The sequence below is a fragment of the Lathamus discolor genome, chromosome 2 (genome assembly GCF_037157495.1).
Source record: "Lathamus discolor isolate bLatDis1 chromosome 2, bLatDis1.hap1, whole genome shotgun sequence".
NCBI lineage: Eukaryota > Metazoa > Chordata > Aves > Psittaciformes > Psittacidae > Lathamus > Lathamus discolor.
Window position 1 is genome coordinate 131,161,191 of NC_088885.1, and position 15,050 is coordinate 131,176,240.

The following is a 15,050-nucleotide window of genomic DNA, read 5'->3' on the forward strand; positions in this document are numbered from 1 at the left end:
ACCAGTAGGCAAAGGTTCACATCAGCACTGCAACTCCCAGCAAGCCAAAATAAACACACACGCCTCTCACAGCTGTTTTAACCCCACAGAGAAGGCAGGGAGAGCCCCGTGTTATGGCGCAGAGGCAGTGAATGAAAAGGAATGAAACGCTTCACGTGTAGTGCTACAGAACACTAGCTAATGGAGACAAAAATTAATAAGCTGCTATAGTGCCTTTTTATTAAACCGATTTCCAGAAGTCTAGGTTTGGTTTATCTGTTTTTAACTTAGTTAAAAGTAGAATAAGTGCAATGAGAGGAAATAACAGCTCAGCTACTTGGCTAGGCTTGGTAGCAAACTCTACCCAACAAAATCTCCTTTGTATGCTTAACATTAAGCACGTGTTTAAATGCTGTACAAGAAGTAGGCTGGATTGCTGAGTACTTTCCAGAATGAAGCCCTCTACCCTGAATATTTCTGGAATTCGCACCTGCTTCACGCTTTTTTTCATAGGTCAAGAGCTCTTTTGGCAGAGAAATATGTATATATTTCAATGTATTTTTCCTCCATTAGCTGTTCTCTTCCAAATAGATAATAGGATATAAAAAGGGGTACTGAAAGCAGTATAAACATTTTGCAAAGAGCATAAAACAATGATGTGCTAAAACCATAAGGCTGAAACAGTAAATCATACTGAAAGTAAAAAATTCTGGCAGTAAAGATAATTTTCCCTATAGGAATTATTCAGCAGTAAAATCTTTTACAGGAAATGAATTGTGAATCGTTGAGATAGCAATTTTTCACGTATCAGGGAACAGGTGTTAACCCTCTCTCAGAGGCAGATCAGTTGGGTTTCACCATTTTACTTAGAAATAGCCTAGCCACTTACACAGACAAGAACAACAGAGAAGATGGTGCCATCCAAGAAAGAAGACTTTAATCATCCATGTGGAGACAAACATTGTATTTTCTATGTTGAGAAGCTTTTTATTGGATCACCACAATACTTTGGATTAGTTACACTATGGCTCTGAAATATCAAATTATAGTGTAGTCATTTTCCCAATAAAAGAAAATAAGAAAATAAAGAAGCATAGTGCATGAGGCTGTGGTCACTCAACTAAGCCGAGTTTTAAGAGCCAGTCCCACTCTGGTGTGGAGAGGGAATTTCTTCACACTCTTTCATAGACTCTAGTGCAGACAACTCCTCTCATGGCACATTCCTAAGGCACAAAGGAAAAGATTAATATAAACCCTTTTCCTACAGCAGGTGTGTCTGCTGCAGTAACCTCGAAAGTCAGCGAAAATCCAGATGTCACATTTTACATCTTTACACAACTTTTGGAGCAAACAAAAAAGGTTTTTTTATATATCAAATGGAGTGATTTCTATTCTAACATCTTTGGACTTAAGTGGCATGTAACGACAAGTAGATTGCAAAATCAGGCTTAGCTTCAGAAACACGTTTACCATCCTTGGTATTATGCTGACTTGACAGAAATATCAGCCCCACCTATTTTATTATATCATGGCCCATGAACACTTTCAGTTCTACAAAGGTCTTTTTGTGGAAGCAGAAGTATCCTGGCTAGCTCAGAGGTCAGGTTTCTGGTCTAAAAAACTGTATGCCTATGAGTCACAAAATATTTCTCCTGACCCTCTTGCCCCAGCCACCTTCAGCGACTCCTGGTGATTCACAGCCACAGGATGCATGTGACAGAGGCGATGGGACATTAAGACCTCATTGGTTTGAAAAAGAGAAGCTTCTTCCACAAACCTCTTTGAGGCAAGGGGCAGACAGCAGGACACCAGTGGAAGAGGGACCCTTCCTCTCTTTGAAGATAATTTAATCATTAGAAAATATTTACACAGAAATGCAGCCATGAGGAGGTGTGAAAGCAAATAACTCTTCCAAATGCATGAGAGCTTAAAACAAAACGCACTTACAGTCATAATGATTTCAAACAAGTCACCAAAATTGGCTCTGCTCTTAAAAAACTTTAATGAACAATGAAATTTATTTTATTCAAAAGTGAAATCTTAATTTTAGTGGTGACCCTAACCCTAAGTTCCTTAAAATGTATATCACCCTGGCTTGGCCATCCCATGGTTTTCACATGGCTGCTAGAGAAAGGCAGATTGAACGGGGAGTGAGGGAAAGCCCACGTTCACCCACCCCTAGGAAAGACACAGTTCTCCTACTGCAGTGGGTGTTTTGGAGGAGCTGTCAGGACCTGCCAGTCCCTGCTGCAGGTCACCACGCAGGCAGGCATGGGCACAGAGGTGCTGTCTTTCACACAGTAACCCTTGAGCACTTGCTTAGTGTGCTCAGCATGCTCACGTGGAAAAAGAAAGCAAAAGTGTGTGAATTGATGGGATTTAATGGAAATTCCTGAGTGGAAATGTGTCAGATTTCAAAGAAGGGAAAAAGGAAAGAGCCATTCCAGGGGCAGCAGTACCCAACTTGCAAAGTGTTATTTCCATTTCACAGGTTTCTGCCACTTGAAAACCTCTTTATTTTATTTTATTTTATTTTATTTTATTTTATTTTATTTTATTTTATTTTATTTTATTTTATTTTATTTTATTTTATTTTATTTTATTTTATTTTATTTTATTTTAGATTAATAACCTTAAGAACAGTAAGTATACTGTCAATTTACGACAGCTTTGCCAATATAGTCACTTGAAAGACAATTTGCTGTATGGAACAATATTTCTTTCCTTTCACCTTGATTCCTAAGTTTGGTTCCCTTTTTATCCTTCTTAATTTATTTCATAAGCCAAAGAGAAAGACAAAATTGACAGTCCATTTAGACAGAACCAAACTCAATGCTGCATTCTTCTGACCTTTATAAGTGTACAAGGAATGTGAACTCACCACCACCATTTTGCCATCAACCAGTCTTCTCTTTATTGTAGTGTCTTTGCCATTCCACTTCTGCACTTGCACCAATGCCCCTTTCTCCAAGGTTACGACACTCTGCAAAGGCCAAGAGTTTCAAACTGCAGTCTGAGCTATGCAGATTAGAGCAGCAATTCAGTTTACATTCAGCGAGATCTGAGTTCTTGGCTAATAACATGCTTAGTAATACTAGTTTCAGCACCATACTATTTCTTCTTACAGTGGTTTCTTTGAATAGTTTGGAAAACTCATACTGCAGTAAGGGGGTAGGAAAAACTCCTCCTGATGTTCTTCTAGGTGATGTCCATACCACCCAGAGATTATCAGCACCCTTACCTTGACTTTCCGGTCATCTGCTGTTGTTTCATCGAACTGCTGGCCCAATTTGAAAGAGATCGTTGTATTTTTGAAGGTGCTTTCAGTTCTGATGGTTACTATGTCCCCCTTCATACTGATGATCACATTAGGCTTTGCCAGGCCACCTAATTTCCGAGTAGCTAAGCCAACTCCTAGAAATCAGAAACAAAACCATCATTATATTGTAGCAAGCAAGAAACTCAGTATCCTTTCTTAAATGTTCAGTGGAGGAATAAGGAACAGCTTCTTCTAGAATGCTCTAATGCCTGATTGAAATGATGCGCTAATACTTTGAATGTGGAAGTAGTGTTTAGAGCCCGAGGAAGTCCCCGTTGATAGAGTGCGCCTTCAGCAAGAAATAAAGATATAAATGAGCATACACTTGTATACATTTAGCGAAGAAGAAACATAGATAGTTACAAATCTGGGTGAATTTGTGTAGAGATAGAATGCGTAGCAAATTTCAGAGGAAAACTCTATTCCTCATAAAAGCTCACAAAAATCCTTAAAAAAAAAGTCTTGACACATCTGGGAATCTGCATTTTTGTTAACCAGCTGCATGGGAGAAGCTGGATACTGAACTGCCAATATACTGGTGCTTTTTCATTAAACATACTGGAGACTGGGCAATTCTTAGGTCACTACTAACATCCCCTAAGGATCCTTACACATAAATCTCAGTGAAAAGTACAAGTATGAAATAACAGGAAGAAGTATAAGAGCAAAGAGCTGCAGAGAGCTTTAGGGTAAATCCCATCTCAAGGCCTTTTATATTGCCTAGTGCTTTTCAGTCCAGTTCATTGTCTATGAGTTGTGAGGTCTGGGGTGAGTTAGAATGAATGCCACTGACAATATATCGCTGTTCTATAAAAGCAGAAAGCATAGCCTTTGTAAATGCTATGCTATGCTCAGATGAAATGGTACATATAAAAGGGTATAAAGCTATCTGTAGATTATAACAATATTCACAGTAATTATTCTATACTAAACAATTCTGTTCAGGTCTTCAGAAAAAAAGCGGTGGCTGGACATTTACTCTGGCTAATTAACTTACTGCAATTTTTTTGTTATTCAGTTTAACATTTCAGAGAAAGGGAATCAGTGTTTCAGTGAATCATTTATATAGCAAAAGCAATGCTGTAGTTGACTATCTGTACACTTGTTGTATAGGAATGAAGCCAGCATTAAAATGAAAAACAATGCCTAATTTATTGCATTCCTGGCATTCTTCAGTAACAGATAGATCCATTCATAGGATTTAGACCTCTGAAACCAAAGTGTCATGAGACATCAGCTCCATTATATATTGTAAATCATCACAAGTCATGAGTTTAATGGTGTAATTGAGAGAAACACAAGAAACTCTGCATTTCCATAGATTCTCCTTATTACAGAAAAGCAAGTTAGATCAGGTCAGTTCAGTCAGACAGAAATAAATTTGTTATAGGAATTCAGCACCTACCTTTTCGTTTCTCCATTTTAAATGATAAAAGAAAGAAATTGAATTATGCTAGAAGGGTACATTAAGTGCTTTTGTGGCCAGGAAGAAGACACCATACATGAGCAAAGCGTAAGATGAAGAAGAGATATTCCCAAAGAAACCTTATTAAAAAAAAAAAAGAAGAAAAGAATATTTCTCACCCAATTCTTTCATATAGTCATCAAAATTTTCACTGGAGATGAGTTTCCAGGTGCCCACAAATCGGTTACACATTGTATAGGCTTTGCAAGACAGCAGTCCTGCAGAGAGAGGCAGTGGCCACAGCAGCTTTTGGTGGAGTCAGAGAGATTTTGTGCCCAGCTCAAACCTTGCTGGCTTCCTTTTAAAGATGCCCAGTCCCTGTAGCACTCAGAACGGGGCCAATAAGTGAGGCCGTGCCAGGGCAAGACAATGTGCACCTTGTCCAAGGCAGCCGTGTCAGTACCAAGGCTCTGGGTGACGCCTGCCTTAGCTTTCTCCACTGAATAGATCAGGGCACTGAGGGGTGCGTGGGGATGTGGATGATATGAGTTTACCACTGCATCTGCAGAGCAGTCAGGGGACACATCAGTGGAGTCTTAGCAATATGGAGCCACCAAGCACAAGAGCACTGTAACCATCTGAAACCCAGCTCTGACTGTCCACCCAGTGCCATTCTCCTGGAAGGGATTTAGAACAATCTAATTCAACTGCCTGACCAACTCAGGGCTGACCAGATCTTTAAGCCTGTTGTTAAAGTCATTGTCCAAATGCCTCTTAAACATTGACAGGCTTAGGGCACCAACCACCTCTCTAGGAAGCTTGTTCCAGTGTTTGACGAGCCTCGTGGTAAAGAAATGCTGGCTAATGTCCCATCTAAATCTCTCCTGGCACAGTTTTGAACCGTTCCCATGTATCCTGTCATTGGATAACAGGAAGAAGAGATCAGCATTTCTCTTTACACATAAAAAGGCACATACTGCTCCCATTTTGCCTTTTGCCACCTGGGTAGTTTGCCTGTCATAGAGTTAAGGGCAGATTTAAGCCAGCACTGTCATATAAGCAGTTGCATTCAAATGTGACCTACTATTTCCAGATTTCTTCAAGTTCCCTTGTTTCCATGAAGAAAGTCCATAAACTCTCGGGATCCACACATCCCTCGTACTGGGGAGCCCGCTACTGGACCTGGTAATCCAGGTGTGGCCTTGCCAGTGCTGGGCAGAGAGAAAGGATTGCCTCCCTCACCCTGCAACACTCCTAATGCAGCACACAATACCTCCTTCTTTGCTGCAAGGGCACATTGCTGGCTCATATTCAGCTTGGTGTTCACCAGGACCCCCAGGGCCAATTGAGCTGAATTTGAAAGTTTGAAAAGTTTGAGTTTGAACATTTAAAAACTTTTTTTTTTTAAATGTACATTTAAATCTATTGTCTTGTGGTTAGTAAAAACCAGACACAAAGAACAAATCCGTAAACCATATGTATATTTGACAGACAAGAATTTAAAGTATTGTAATTCAAGACACCTCATACTATCTGAAACTATTTATTGTAAGACGACGTCAACCATAATTCTGTCCTTCCCCTTCCTAAACCATTTTCTTGGAGAAAACTATTACTTGACACATGAAAGGTTTAGGCAGCTTCTTTCTTACCTGTGTGAACAATAGTTGCCTGTTTGTCTTTATGGCATGGTTAGACTTTCTGGTTTACAACCACTTATAGGGACTTTTCAGATCTACATTCTGAGGATGGAGGGACACTGGGATTATTGGTTGTGGGACAAGATTTCTTGTGTTTAGGGTAGAAAGAGTGAGATGGAGCTGATGTTCGGCCAAAAGGGGTGAGGTCTGGGCCTTGTCGTGAAAGCTGTTACATGCAAGAAGGGAAGCACGCTTACACAGGAAAAGAATATATTCCGAGTAGTGAAAATGTTGTATTTGGATTATACTGTGGTTGTGGGGAAATAACAAGGTCTTGAGTCACAAATTTTGGTTGCATATGCAGAACGTTTTTATCCCATCAGTCATAACATCAACAAGGGTAAGTTGATCAGAACCTCCCATTACTGCTCAGGTCTAATTACAGTGTAGAGAGGGAATGTCTAGAGTAATAGAAAATGAGAACAAAGAAAAGAAGAACTCTTTCTCCCCCATATTAGGAAGCAGATGCTGTATCTGTAATATGTAAATAAATGCTAGTCTTTGAAGGTGTTGTCCACACAAAGTTCTTCTAATGCAGAGATGTATTATATCACATTTTGTGTAAAGAATAACTAGCTCCTTTATCTAATCTCTGGAAATGAGAAAGCTCCAAGTGGAGCTATCCATTATTTCTCAAGGAATAATAAGAAAATATTCTACCGTTGCTCCTCAGGCATTGTTTGTTCTTTCATTTAATTTTCTTATCCACATAAAGGCACTCTAACAAGACAAGGCTGGTGCCTTTGTGAAAAGAAAGATGATTGGGATATTGTAAAATCAGACCTAAAGAAATTCAAGCAGGGCAAATTAGTCAGAATAGAACAGCTATACTGCAGTACCAGTAACCTTAAGAACAAAAGTAACAGAGAATTATTTATACAGACAAAACCCCAGTCTTAAGCAGTCTCAAACAATGTTGACATTGCTACTATCTATCTCTTTGTCACCAAGAAAAATCAATACTTTCATTTAAAGGACTTACAGTCTAGAAAGAAGAAAAGCAGGGAATTATGTCTCAGTAGAAACAATATCTACGGAAACCAATCTTTTCTTCAAGCTTAAGGGAAAAAAAGGATTGTGAGTACATGAGATTAAAAGGAGCTTTGATTCCCTTTTTATGCTTATGGTTGGAGTAAAACAAGGTTTGAAATCAACAGACTTGAAGCCTGTGAAACAGCATTTTAGAAGTAAAGGTAAAAATTGATTAAAATAGTGAGCTAAAAATGCAAAGAGAATATTTAAAAAACGCAGAATGTATATTGCTGTCATTTTTTTTAAAGGAAATACCATCTGGGCAAATTCAGTGCCAAAAAAAGAGAAAAAAGTCTAAGTTAAATTCCTAGGAGAGTCATGAAGAAAACAGAAATAAGAACGGAGGATAAAGGCCAAATGCCTCCTTCCCTGTGAGGACACCAAGGATGTTTTAACACTGACTCTATGAAGCCGCGGTACTGACTGCAGACACACAGCCAGCAGTCTGCCCCTTCCCAATAGCTACACTGGAGGGTGCAAACAGCTTTTTATCTCCTTAGCGGGAACATCCCACGAGACCAGGCCACGACTGTTGGGGTGGTAGCTCAGAGCAGACTGCAGAGCTGGGCATACACCAGGCTTGACTGGCCAGGACACAAATGTACTCTTAGTTCCCCCCAGTGGAAACAAAGAGTTAAAAGACAAAACAAAAAATAACTGAAAGGTCAAAGCTCAGAATAAGCCTTGCTTCATTTTTCCCTTGAGCTGCTAAGAATCTGTGGGTGTGAGTCCCCTTCTCATCATCCTAGAAACCTGTATAGGAGTAGTGAGAGAATACACTAAGGGGCAAAGATCTCCTTCCCTCAGCATTCGGGGGTGACTGCTGTGATAAGCATGTTGACCACGGGGTTTTTAGGGGTTTGATGGGATCCTCCTTTTTCAGAGAGGGATGCTATAGCATAGTTTCTGAATTTTAGAGTACAGTTCAGCACTCCAGAAAAGAGAGGGGGACATGTGCTGCTCTGCAGGCAAGGACAAGCCACTCATCTGCCTTTACCCCTTAGAAACGCATGCTGTCACCTCCATCTAGGTCTGAGAGCACACACCTTTTTTTGCCAGAGAGGAGTTATCTCCATTTATTCAAGAAGTCCATAGGCTGTTGCCTTTTTTACAGTATAAATTTTGGCCCTCTTCAGAGAATAAATTTCAGACAAGTTAATTTATAAGAAAAGCACCAGTAGTACTTCATTATGGTGTTGGCCTTGTTGAAGTTTATAGACAGAATGTCACATCACTGGAATTTCCCAAAGTTGATGTTTTAAGCAGCTTGATCCATTCACAAAGTCTGAGTTCATTCACCAGGTACTAAAATAAATGGTGATGCCATTTATTTTATACCTGCCTCTGAGAAGTTAGTCTGTGAATGTTACAGTTGTAACTGCAGACTTTATTAAGAATGTAAGATATCTGGAAAATAAGGGCTGCTATAGGAATACTGGAAAATTGACCTCTGAAATATGGTATTTTCATATCTGTGGACAATGGGCTATATTTAATTATGGGCTGATCTTTAATGTCTATATATAGCTTGCTTAAGTCAATGTTGCTGCTCCTTTCGATTAACTCTTACATGTAGGTTTTCTGCCACTAAGCTGCAACTTTATCCTGTTTTTTTTTATTATTATTAATTTTAATCCTTGTTAAGTGCCAAGTAGATGTAGTGTTGTGTATATAGGGTACTGAGGAGCACACTTACTTCCCCTATGCGACTGCTGTTCTTCAGGCTGATGAGATTTCACAACCAATGAAGCCAAAGTAAAAAGAGGGGAGCTGTTTGTCTATGGCTTTATTAACATTTCTGCAGAATTTACTGATAGTCTTTTGGAACTGTTCTTAAATGACTCCTTATCATCCAGAGTGCAGATTCCTTCTTCTTCTCTTCCCCTCTCCAGTTGTATTAATAGTGCAGAAACTTGGGAACACACTGAGTCATGCAGAGGAAAGTTCAAGTATATGAGGTCTTTGCTGCTGGCAGCAGGGACTCAGCACCATTGCTTCTGACATCTGACCTCAGGAATGTCAGGAATATGTGGAATTTGGTTCACAGGTCTTAATTGCAAAGCTTGAGATACATTCATTTCCCCATTTTGTGGTTATTCCACACATTTTCAGACTCTTCTCGTCCCGGTTTTCCATAGACTTGTCTTTTTCTTCATTCTGAATTTGAGTCCTCCCAGGTACAGACCTGAAGTTTTGAAATAGGAGACCAGGTCTAAGGGCAGTAGAAGAAAAGTAGTTTGAAAACAAGAAGAGTTGAAAAACATGGTGTTCAAAGGGCTTTGCATCTAGAGAGGCTCATGTTCCCAAGACTGATCTAACCTAATGAGCTAGTAGAAAATGCATATAGGAAATAAAGGAGGTTATACCACTAGAAAACTGTTACAGGCTTTCAGTAAACCTGAGAGTACTTTTTAAACTATGATGTTTAATTCAAGGCTTTTTGTCTAATCTAGGACAAAAAGAGATGTTAAGGAAAGGGGAATAAAAGAATCACGGCTGAGAGCTACAGCAGCTGTAATTTCAGACTTCAGGTGGAAGAGGACAAGATCACATCACTTTAGGTGATCCTTAGGTTTAAAACTGATATAACTTGTGCAAGGAGGAGTTGTCTGGTTCCCTGCTAATGCTGGGCACCCACAGTAACCACCCTCCTTCCTGCCCCAGGAGCGATACCCAGGGAAGCCAAGAGAAGCAGCCCCGCTATTCCCTTTGCTGTACGCAGACTCCTTGCAGTGGTTAGCCCACACACGGTGCTCACCAGCAGGTGTTTTTTATGTCCAGGTCTACATCTATCACACAAGTGCCACTCACTGGATGGTCTCAGATCCTCTTTCTGCCCTGAGATGGGTCACAGTTATGAAGTGTGGTACTATTTTCACGCAATTCTTTCCCCCACAGCACCCCTTTCCGTGTTGCATCCCTCCCAAACCCCTTCCTGACAAACTCCAGCACAAGGTTGTAGAAAGCTGAACATTTTATTGAATAGCCACAACAAATTAGTCTAGCTGCGTGTAACTGTTTTGGGATATATCTGTAAAAAGTATAGGTCTCTTTAAAATACATCTGTGGAGATCTTCTCCTCTGGTTAGGTTGTTTTTCTCTAGCTTTAAGCATTAGTCCTGTGTGAAGATGGCTTCTTCATGCTTTTTCATAAACTCTTTTGCAGATAACGTTATTCATGGTGCATTCCTGGAAAGAAAGGTAAATTTAATCAGGTTTTAACTCTCATCAAATATTTCTTAGTCAGAAGTTAATTATTTATCCATTGGCAGCCAGTGTAAGAAAAATTCTGCATTTCTATTCCTATACAAACAGTTACCAAGAGTGAAACTCAAGTTTCAGAGCTTCAGAAACAGAAGTCTGAAACACAAGACTGAAAGAACATCAAAGGACTGTTCCAGTGATCCCCAGGAGATTTCTAGTCTCCACTAAAAAACCTCTAAAGAAGGATCCTAGCAGTTCAGTGGAGGGTGATCGGACTCTGGAGTGGGGTATTAGTCTTTTTCCTTCCACTTTTTGCAGCAGTGGCTTGTTTTCACACATGTGCATGACACACACACAGAGTCTTTCACAGCTTTCAGACTTGCAGGTGGTGGTGTCAGCCTCCACATGTTAGGCTGTGTCCTCATCTATTTTTCTGCTGGCTTAAACTCTGTATTTTCCAATCTTTCTTAATGAAGTTTTTATAAAAACCCATTTCTATTTGTTTTTCTCTGGTCTTTATCCAAAGAAATATAAATATTAAATTCATGGACATACTTTTCTCTAGGGGAGGGCAGAACTCTTCAGGAATTTTGTGTATGTGCATCATTCTGTAGCATGTAGGAACCTCAGCTGCTTTTTATGAACACAGTTTTAATCCCCTCCCAGATTCTTCAAATTGTCTTTCTTGAAACTGGAGAGCAGTGCTGGGAAGCCCCAAACTGCAGATGGGCCTCACTGGCATCAAGTCAAGCACAACACTCTCTGACCATATAATACCAACCAACAGACTCATTCAGAAAGACACAGAGCCCTTTCAGGTGCTTTCATTCCTTGTATCTGAATCCAATGTAACATATTTGCTAATGAATTCTACACAGTAAATTGAGAGATTAATTAACAAAAATGAACTCACCATCACCAGGTTCCCATCCACAACTTTTCTCTTTATGATAGTCTGTTTTCCATCCCACTTCTGCACCTGAGTCAGTACACCATTGTCTAGGGTTATGACATTCTGCCAAAGAAAAATGCAAAGCGTGGCTATTTCAGTAGGGTACTTTGGGCTGAAGAGAGACTGTTTCCATGTCCAGACCTTTGAAGGCAGCATTTCTACACTGGATGTCAAAATCACAACTCCATCCTCCTGTTCCCACATCCCTTTAGAGAGATGCATTTTGCATCCCTTCTGAAAGAAGTATTTGGCAAGTGCTGGGTTTGGACTCACCTTTGTTTTTCTGTCATCTGCTGTGGTCTCATCAAATTCTTCACCCAGCTTGAAAGAGACCTCTGTATTTTTGAAGGTACTCTCTGTTTTGATGGTTATCACATCACCATTGATGCTGATAGTTACACTGGGCTTGGCCACACCAGCCATTTTCCTGGTAGCAAACCCCACACCTATAAATAAGACAGGGTACTATGAAATTGTCATCTTTATTCAATGTGTTTCTCATATTTCTTGAGAAAGAGAACAATAAACCAAACAACTTCAGTGCTGATTTCCCTATTACTTTCTGAATTTTTAATTCATTCTATGTTGCAGAGGTTCTTTCGTAACATCTCACTAATCTGATATGGTTATAGACCAAGCCAGGTGGGATGACACAAGGAAATTTCTGCTCTGCCATTGTCAGATAGTGAAAACAATATTTTGAAGACTGAGACAAGATTTTAATGCCAGATATTTGCACATGTACTTGCCCAAATTAACTGTGGTGGTTTGTACACTAACTTGTATGCTAATTGTATCAAGAAGTAAACAAGCAGAAACATACGATGGTTTCTACGCCACAAAAACAAAGAAACAAGAAAAAAAAAAAAAGCCTTTTTTTTTTTAATATTTATCAGTGGCTAGGCTGAATAAAAGGAAATGATTAAGAAACAGCTGGCAATGGTCATGTCCTGAGTAAAATCTGGGGTAAAGATTAAGAGTGCAAGAGTCTCACTAAAAGCTGTCTGAATGCTGCAGAAATCTTGGTGAGTATTTCATTCCTAATCTCCAAATAAACCCCCATCTTTTTAGCACATACCGATCCAATCAGTGCAAGTTGCCCCATACTTTCTGCAACACTAAAAGAGTGCAGAAAGCTTTCAAAGCCCAAATTTAACTCTAAGCAAGAATCTGTAGAGAATCCCTCCCGTCTTTTGCAAGTATCTGCATGAATCTATGTGATTTTCTTTGCTAATATTTACTGGAGGCAGCTACAGATTTTTATTCATACAATAGCCATAACAATTGGTCTTCTAGTCCAGTAGCAATATAAAGAAGCTTAAGTGTCTTTCTTTTAGACAGAGAAGCTTGCTACATTCAAACATTACACCGCTTTGTATGTCCAAGGATAAACAGATAATCCACACAAAATATTGCAGAGGTGAGTTTTACATCCATTTATAACACTACCAAGTAGGCATGCATGGACTTGGCTTACCTGAAACCATTTCTCCCAATCAAGGTTTTTCTACATTAAAGGAATTTGAAATCAGTAATTCAAACAGTCAAGTTCTCCAGTTTAAGATCATCTGATCAAAATAGTTGGACTAAAATCCCTTGGTAAACAGCATAGCCAGAAAAAGCAAGTAAGGAATAAAGTTCAAAATCAGCATTCCTTCCCTGTCCCAGATACAACAACTCCAAATAACAATTCTCACCCAGCTCTTTCATATAGTCCTCAAAGTTTTCACTAGAAAGGAGCTTCCAGGTGCCCAGAAACTGGTCACACATCCTGGCAGGCTACAGAGAAGTCTTCCACAGGATCAAACAGAAATGCAGGACAGGAGGATAGTATGAGCTCCAGAAGATCAGGAGTTATCTTTAAAAAGGAGCCTTAGCCACATGATGCTCTAGGATGACCAATGAAGAGGGAGTCCCAGTGCCCAGTGTTTTCCTTCCTCCCCTACCCCTCCTTTTGCCAGTAGGTCATAGTGTAATTATTCTTATGCCTTTACTAGCACAAAGATCACTGTCCTGGTTTTATTTAATTATTTTTGTCACTCAAGAACACTCTACCTTAAAGGCAAGTAATTACATCACATTGCCTGTCAGAAGAAAAAGACAGGCTCAATCCACAGTGGGTTGTGCTCTTTCTCATACTCTTTCCTTTCAGCCTGCCATATCAAATGGACAAAGCTACGTTCCTAGACTGAAAGATCTGAAAGCTTCATTGGGATGATTCAGTTTGCTTTCTGCACCCCTGCAGTCAGAGATTTTCTCCAAATACTCATAGAATTACAGGAAGAAATGGATTTGGGGCAGAAAGAGAGAGTACTGATGGCTGCAGAGGGCAATAAAACTGTTTCCTGGATTAGGATGTCCTCATGATTGCACCACCTCAATTAACTGACCAATAGCTCTGCTGCTTTTATGTGATAGAGTGGGGATATACGACTGTGAAAAGCAAAGTAACAAAACAGATGATTTCTCTCCCTTTTGCTCCTGTGCTTTCTGAAGACCTATGTCCCAGTGACTAGCATTATGACTAGCTGTGGCATAGAACTAGGCTCTGGTATTGACCCACCTTCATTTGTTTTCTGATTGCATTGTTCAAGCAGTAATCTGTTTGTGGCAAGATGTGTACAGGCCTGGCATAATAAGGTCCACCTTGACTGATCCCCTAAGCCCTGTCATAGCTCTGATCTCCAAAAACTGTAGCAGAAAGTAGTCAAGCAATTTCTTAGACCTTCCTTTTGGCTGTAACATTCTATTCCAATAGCAAAAAGCAGCTAAAAAGTGCAGACTCCAGCCCCTGCAATTCTCCTTAGGTGGATTTTCTGGAAATACTCTGCTGGTTGTTAGGCATCAAATATGTTGGTCCACATATTTTTGTAAAGTAATATCTTGTAGAAAAAATATGTATGTAAGATTGTAGGATCATAGGGAAATTCAGAAGGGAAGAGAGGTCAGGAGGTCTCCAGCACAGCTTCAACTTCAGGCTGGAGCAGCTCTAAGCTCAGACCAGGCTGCTCAGGGCTGTGCCCTGTCAGGGCCTGTTAACTTCTAAGGATGGAATCAGCACAGCCACCCTGGGCAATCCACATCCCTGCCCAGCTGCCCCCAGGGGTAAAGGGTGTCCTTATCTCCTGCCTGAACCTCTCTTTCAGCTTTAACTTATAGCCTCTCATCCTCTTACCATTCACTGCTGTGAGAAGCCTGGCTCCAACCCCTCAGTGATTTCCCCATGGGTGCTGGGGACTGCTGTAAGCACTCCCAAAGCCATCTCTTAACAAGGATGAACATCCCCAGTCTCACAGCCTCTGCTCACAGGGCAAGTGCTCCAACCCCCTGAGCATCCTGGGGGGCCCGGTTGCACTCACACCAAAACTGGACGCAGTACTCCAGATACAGCCTAATGAGTGCTGAGGAAATGGGAATAATCACTTCCATTAACCTACTGTCTGCACTCTTGTGCATACA

General features: G+C 40.2%; 2 protein-coding genes across 2 annotated transcripts; both read right to left on the reverse strand.

The window, feature by feature from the left end:
• Window positions 1–940: 940 nt before the first annotated feature.
• Window positions 941–5,005, reverse strand: LOC136008776 (myelin P2 protein). Its single transcript, XM_065668507.1, has 4 exons — window positions 4,883–5,005; window positions 3,221–3,393; window positions 2,861–2,962; window positions 941–1,202 (listed from the first exon to the last, which is right to left on the reverse strand). The coding sequence occupies exons 1-4, from the start codon at window positions 4,953–4,955 to the stop codon at window positions 1,152–1,154; spliced, it is 399 nt and encodes a 132-aa protein (XP_065524579.1). The 5' UTR covers window positions 4,956–5,005; the 3' UTR covers window positions 941–1,151.
• Window positions 5,006–10,391: 5,386 nt separating this feature from the next.
• On the reverse strand, window positions 10,392–13,439 carry LOC136008775 (fatty acid-binding protein, adipocyte). Its single transcript, XM_065668506.1, has 4 exons — window positions 13,289–13,439; window positions 11,865–12,037; window positions 11,553–11,654; window positions 10,392–10,624 (listed from the first exon to the last, which is right to left on the reverse strand). Exons 1-4 carry the CDS (start codon window positions 13,359–13,361, stop codon window positions 10,574–10,576), a joined length of 399 nt encoding a protein of 132 aa, XP_065524578.1. The 5' UTR covers window positions 13,362–13,439; the 3' UTR covers window positions 10,392–10,573.
• Window positions 13,440–15,050: the final 1,611 nt, after the last annotated feature.